The sequence below is a fragment of the Erpetoichthys calabaricus genome, chromosome 5, assembly GCF_900747795.2.
Source record: "Erpetoichthys calabaricus chromosome 5, fErpCal1.3, whole genome shotgun sequence".
In the NCBI taxonomy this organism is placed as follows: Eukaryota; Metazoa; Chordata; class Cladistia; order Polypteriformes; family Polypteridae; genus Erpetoichthys; species Erpetoichthys calabaricus.
The window spans coordinates 223891009-223898249 of NC_041398.2; the positions used below are offsets into that span (position 1 = coordinate 223891009).

A 7241-nucleotide genomic window follows, 5' to 3' on the forward strand; every position below is an offset into this window, starting at 1 on the left:
GTGTATTGAGTCAACTAGACCCTTGAACCTATGTATTTATTTATGTTGTGTAATAAATTCTTATCCTTTTTTTTTAATACCTTAGCTTTCCTAGCTCATTTGGGCTCTAAGTCTTGATCAAGAGTGGCCCCTACAGGTCAAAATATTCATACATTTTTATTTAACATCTGAATATGGAGATACTGTATTTACGAAAGCTCATCAGTTCTGGATAATTACTTAGTACTTCAGTACTTCCACTGATATTTTATACTTTACCTCAGTGTTTCGAAGCTGTTGAAATTGCTTAGTTGTAGGAAAGATGGGACTCCCTAAATTTTTCCACAGCAAATACGGGTTTGTTGCATTGTTGTCAAGATAATACAGGGTGTACATCAGCTCTAAAAGAAAGAAAATCTGAATATATATTAATGTTAACCTATAAAAATAACTGACATTGGTAAACCATTGCTAACAAAACCTGTCAATAAAGAGAAATAGCAAAGTCAGGAGTCACAAATAAGGAAGAAAAGTCTGCACTAATCACAGAAATACCTGCTATTTTTATGCAGATTGCAGAAACTGGGATTAAGTGTTTAACTAAACTAAAAGTTTACTTAAAACAACAACAAAGGGATTTGTGATTAAGAAGCTGGATCAAACATAAACTCATTTTTTCTGGACCAGTTATAATAACTTCGGTGTTTAATGTTGCACCAACAATAACAGCAAACCTAATGCACTAGGAGATTTGTTAAATAAAATGCTATTTTATAAAAAGATTCAGTGAGCTTAGAAATATTAAGCCCTGAAGATAGCACATGCTTGTGGCAGTCAACAGATCACAAATACTGTGACATTTATAACAAAAAAATTTAAAAATTATCACTGCCAAAAGAGATCCTTCTCTGCTGGGCCCTTGAGCAAGGCCCTTAATCTGTAATTGCTCCAGGGGCGCTGTACAATGGCTGACCCTGTGCTCTGACCCAAGGGGTATGCGAAAACTAACAAATTCCTAATACTGTACAAGAAATTGTATAAGGCGAAATAAAGAACAAAAACAAAAAAAAAACAAAAAAAATATAGAATAACATCTATGCATGAAATGGTTTAGTTAAGTTGTAGTTCCTTAAATTCACCTACCTAGGTAAGTAGGATAACCAGTGAGATTGATATTCACATAACCTATGTCTATGGATGGTGCACTGTCATTGCTGTTATAAATCATTATGGTAGACTGCCAAGTGTCAGACGTCCAATTAAAAACAGGTACGTGGATGCTTGCCATCACACCTAGAGTGCTATTCTCTCCTGAAATCTCTCCATCCACTGTGAGGTCTGCAGATATCTGCTTCTCGCCTTAAAAAAAAAATAGGATTGTAACTTCAGAAATGTAAAGTAAATTTGATATCTATTTAAATGTTAGCACACCTCTTTTACTTCAAACTAACACTCTTGGCCACACTGAGTTATAGTTTGGTTTTCCAATCCCTAAAATCATTTCAATATAAGAAATTAAAATTCAACCACAACATTCAGAGTAGGCTAACTAGTGATTTCAAACTAGCCCAGTATGTGTGTGAGCGTGGGTGTGTGCGTGAGTGGATGGACTGGTTTTCCGTCAAAGGTGTTTCATGCTTTGTAGCCAGTGCTGCTGGGATAGGCATTAGCCTACCACAACCCTGTACTGGATTAAGCAGGTTTGAGAATAACATAATATTTAACTGATGAAACCTACAAATCAGATGGGCTGGATTTTTTTTTTACACACATTTTTCTCCAGCGACTGCACTACCAGTGGTTTGTAGTGCTACATCTTAGCCACCAAACCACTCTGCCAAGTTGTATTTATTCTTAGATATTTTATCTGCACATATATGCTAATGCTTATTTAAGTTTAATGATAAAAACAGAATTGTTGAAATTACTGAAGTTACTAATCCTCCCAAATGATTCAGCATGACGATAACTGCATTAGTGATATGAAAATGTATAATTATTTTCATATACACTACAGTATATTGTTATATAAAATGTAAGGAAAACTTTATATTAACATCTCCAGAAAATTGGAAATGTGATGAGAACTAGGTAGTCAAACTATGTTAACTTCATCATATTATTACTCACCTTTCCTGTCATTTACCAAACAAAGAATAAATTCTGACAGGCAGGCCATTGGTACCTGTCGTGGCAGCAATCCCTGAACCTGGTAGTGGATGCCAATGACAGAGAGAGCAGTCAAACTGAAGAAGGGGATCTTTCAAGCTTGGTTAGCTTGTGGGACTCCAGAGGCAGCTGACAGGTACTGACAGGCCAAGCTAGCATGGCAATGGCAGCAGTAGAAGCAAGAACTCAGGTATGGGAGGAGTTTGGTGAGGCTATGGAAAGTGAGTTTTGGTCTGCCTCAAAGTAATGTTGGCAAACTGGCAGGCCACACAGGAGGGAGAAGTAGTGCTTCACCAGTGTGGTTTATAGCAGGGATGAAGTGCTTCTGACTTCACCTGGGGATATAGTCAGGTGGTGAAAGGAGCACTTCAAGGACCTCCTAAATCCCACCAACATGCCTTCCTTTGAGGAGGAAGAAGAGCCAGGGGACTTGGAGGAGGACTCACCCATCACTGAAGCTGAAGTCACTGAGGTAGTTTAAAAAAAAAAAAACTAGAGTTCTTAAAGACTCTCGATGTTGTTGGCTGTCTTAACTGACATGCCTCTTCAACCCTGCATGGAGGTTGAGGACAGTGTCTCTAGATCTGAATTGGCAAAATGAGGTGGTGGTATACATCTTTAAGAAAGGGTAGCAGATGGGATGTTCCATCTTTAGGGGTTCACAGTCCTCAGCCTCCCCGAGAAGGCCCATGCCATTTTTTTGGAAAGGTGAATCCGGCTGTTGGTCGAGCCTCAGATTCAGGAGGAACAATGTGGATTTTATCCAGGGCACGACACAATGGACCAGCTTTTTACCCTCACAATGATTCTGCCAGGTTCATGGGAGTATGCCTATACAGTCTACTTGTGTTCTGTGGACTTGGAAAAGGCATATGACAACATCTCTTGGGGTATCCTGTTTGGGGTGCTTCAGAAGTATGGGGTACCAGGCCAGCTGTTGCAGGCTTTTCAATCCCTAAACAACTGGAGCAAAAGCTTGGTTCACTTGCAGTAAGTCAGGTTCGTTCCTGGCTGGGCTGTCATTTGTCGCAAAATCTGTTCATAACTTTCACAGACAGAATTTCTAGGCCTGGGCAAGGAGTGGAGGGTGTCCAGTTTAGTGGCCTCAGGGACACATCTCTGCTTTTTGTAGAGGAGGTGTTCCTGCTACCTTTATTGGGCTGAGACCTTTGACATACACTGGGATGGTTTGCAGCTGAGCGTGAAGCAGCCGGGAAGATGATCAGTACCTCCAAGTGCAAGGTCATGGTTCTCAGCTGGAAAGGTTTGGAGTGACCTCTCTGGGATGGGAATGAGGAGCTGCATCAAGCGAAGGAGTTTAAGTATCTTGGAATCTTATTCATGAGGGAAGAAGAGAAGAGGAGATTGACAGGTGGATTAGAGCAGTGCCTGCAGTCATGCAGACGTCATACCGGTCAGCCGTGGAAATGACAAAACTGAGCCAAAAGGCAAAACTCTTGATTTGCCGGTTGATCCACATTCAAACCCTCACCTTTTGTCACACCCCGAGGGTAGTGAATATAAGAACTAAATCGCAGATACAAATGGCAGAAAAGAGTTTCCTTCACAGGGTGTCTGGACTCAGCCTTAGAGACAGGGTAAACATCACAGAAATTAGAAAAGAACTTAGAGTAGAGCAGTTGCTCCCATGCATTGAAATGTGCCAGTTGTGGTGGTTCAGGCACTGACCAGGATGTCTAATGGACGCCTTCCTGGGGAGGTGTTTTGGGCACGTCTGAATGAAAAGAAACTTCATGGCAAACCCAGGACAAGCTGAAGACATTAAATCTTTTGGCTGGCTTAGGAAAGCTTCAGTATCCCTTCAGAGGATTTGGAAGAAATGGCAGGGAAAAGGGATGTCTGACCGTTCATTGTTTGGACTGCTGCCCCTGTGGCCAGGATCCAAATAAGTGGCAGAAAATGGATGGAGGAGAAATTCTTTGGTAACAATTTTTAATTAATTTTTTTAATAAACCTTTACAATGGATTTAAATTAGGTACTGGAAAAGGATCTACAACTGAAGTACAAATGATGTGTAAAGATGTACAAAGGCATGATATAATGTTTGTTAATGACTTAATGACTATAATATGTGAATTAAATGTGAATTTACATAAACTAGTACAGTAATCTGTTAAGCATTACACAATGTTTGTTATTGGCTCTGTAATGACAGGTATAATAAGGTGTTACCAATGGTGATAACATAACAAAAAACGCCTCTGTGTGAGTTCTGATGGGTGTATAAGTATACAACGTGGTAGATTGGCATCCCATTCAGAACAGGTCCGTGCCTTGTACCTATAGCTTCTGTGATAGATGGCGATTACTGGGGACAGAGCCTAACACTCAACTAGGGAATAAAGGGTAACATAAATGCAGATTTATCCATGCTTCTGCGAGAAGAAAGTAATTGCCAGAAAGCACAGAATCATACATTTTAAAGACAAACTTTTAGTAGTTTTAATGTGAAAACAGTAACATGACAATATCTGTCATGTAAAATAGTTTTACATTTTATAAATATGAGTAATTTGGTAAAATCTGAACAGTTCACTCCAAACAGAAAATCTATTTCTTATTACAATAACATTCATACAATGCTGTTGGTCACCAAACACAATGTAACTATGCAAAGATATTTCTATTGAAATGTGACATTAAATGACAATCCTACCCTTCTCTACCAGCTCTAAAAGCCTTCAAACACTCTTCCATCAAACTCCAAACTATTGTATGCCTTTTAGCATTAATATTGTGTATACTGAACACTGAGTTAGAAAAAAGTCACACTTGATGAAGCTTCACAATATTTTACTGCAGAATGCAGTAAAAAAAAAGTAAGAATGTAGTAAAAAGAAAAAAAAAAAGAAAAGCTTTTGCAAATTTTAACACTAGTAACCATGATTTTTATGCTCTGTTTACCTGTTAGGGCTAGCAGGCCCATCACAGTAAGAACAGGCTTCCTCAGCAGCTGAACATGAGGTGGTTTGGTGTTGTTCATCTGGAAGCGGGCAGTAAGAGTCCTTTGTGTAAAGTAATGTGGATAATAGCTTAAGAAGCCATTATCATTACTTAGTAGCATATAATTAATGTCGTTGTCTGGATTAGCAATGAGAAGATTTTGATGTTGTTCTATAACCTTGAAGAGAAAAAAATAAAAGAAGGCTGCAATTTTGAATAAAAATCATGACACTAACTACTTTGAAAATACTGTCATTTGAAAAGTCGTCATTTATATCCTAGTTTATGCACTACTGTACTGTATACATAAATAAAAACACAAAAAATAACAGTAATATATATCAAATCAAAGTTAAGAAAATACTTCTTTAAACTTACACATTCTCAGAATTCAGATTCTATTATGACAAAACTGAACAACTGTTTGGTAATTTATTCTTGGCATTATATCTACAGATTTTGTACTTTGAACAATTAACATTTGACTTGTTAATGAAACTGGACTAAGACAATGACTTCACATTTTCACTTTTTCATCTTGATATTCATGCACTAACCTGTGCTTTACTAGAGCATGTCCCCATATCCACCATTTAATACATCACTAGCAGCTGTGGATTCCTTGAATTTGGAAAGTCCACGGCGTCTTGTTCCTGCACTCCTCCACTACATCTCCCTATAGTGCATTTCTCCAGCAATAAATGCTTTCCCTATGAGTTTTACCAAACATTCTTTTTTGCTTCTCACTGAATGTGAAAATGACCTCAGTATCACAGCAACAATATTTTTAGCAACATCCTTGTTCAGCATTTCCATCTTTATCTTCAGCACACACTTAATACTTGTCATGCCTCTAACAAAAAGTTACCTTATTATGTAAAATACACTGATGCATTGGAAATTTACATTTTGTTTTTTGTAATACTACTGACTCACACTAAGAAGATCATGGGTTCAGGTCCTGCTTCCTCCCTGCATGGAGCACTTTGAATAGTGAGAAAAAGCAATATACAAATGTAAAGAATTATTATTAAAGAACTCCAACTAAAGCTCAAAATGTAAAATTCCTCATAATAACTAGCGCATGAAAATTTAAGATGCCTTCCATTACAACACAAACCTAGAGGACATCAGAAATCACCAGCAATCACCACTCACATAAATCATCTTTCTAATTGAGACTTCTACCAACCTATGCTTCTCCTAAAACAGACTCACTCATCTTCTTTAACTCGACCACTTTGTTCATGCCATCATGGCATCTATGTTGGTAACACTCCGCCATTTTCATTACACATTTTTTTTTCTTTTAAACTCATATTAAACAGTGTCATTCTGTTCAGCATCTCCATCACCTCAGTCAATTTTTCAGATACTTTCAATGTTCAATCTTTACTCTTTGTTTGACACTATCTTTTTCCTACTCATTCACTTCTCTTTCCAACAAAGTGGCCTTCCCACATCACATCATGTCCATAATCATCATAAACCAGATTCTCACACTTTCTATTTAGAGTAGTTTAAGAGTGGTTAAGTAGTGGTTTAAGATGTAACATTTAAGCTTCTTTTTTATTTCAAAACATTCCAATATACATCAATAAATAATTTTTTAAGCAATTAGATTCAACAATAACCTCATTTATTTGGAACTCAAAATATCCACATATCCAAAGAGCGATCCTACAAAGACCTAAGACAGAAGGTGGCATGGCTCTACCTAACTTTCAGTTTTATTACTGGGCAGCAAACATACAAGCTATACAAACCTGGACACAAATAGACGAACATACACAGGCCTGGACCGTAACAGAAGTAAAATCCTTCAGTATTTCTTTTTATTCCCTGCTTTGTGTCCCAATAAATGCAAGGTATCGGCAATATACTAATAACCCAATTGTGCTTCACTCACTCAGAATATGGAACCAATGTAGAAAACAGTTTAAGATGGAGAAGCTTTTATCTGTGGCACATCTGTAAGAGAACCACCTCTTTCAACCCTCGCAAACATATGCAGTTTTTCATATCTGGAAAAAATTTGGGATTAAATTGCTCAGAGATCTTTATATAGACAACATCTTTGCATCCTACGAACAATTATATTCCAAATTTAACTTTCCAGCTACACATT

General features: G+C 37.6%; 1 protein-coding gene across 1 annotated transcript in view; it reads right to left on the reverse strand.

Annotated features, from left to right (window-relative positions):
• The window catches only part of idua (alpha-L-iduronidase), a 132532-nt gene that overhangs the window by 13530 nt on the left and 111761 nt on the right, over positions 1-7241 (reverse strand). The window contains exons 8-10 of the mRNA XM_028802591.2: positions 5075-5291; positions 1123-1338; positions 259-380 (exon numbers count right to left, since the gene is read on the reverse strand). Coding sequence (XP_028658424.2) covers positions 259-380; positions 1123-1338; positions 5075-5291 — 555 coding nt within the window. The remainder of the gene's footprint in view (positions 1-258; positions 381-1122; positions 1339-5074; positions 5292-7241) is intronic.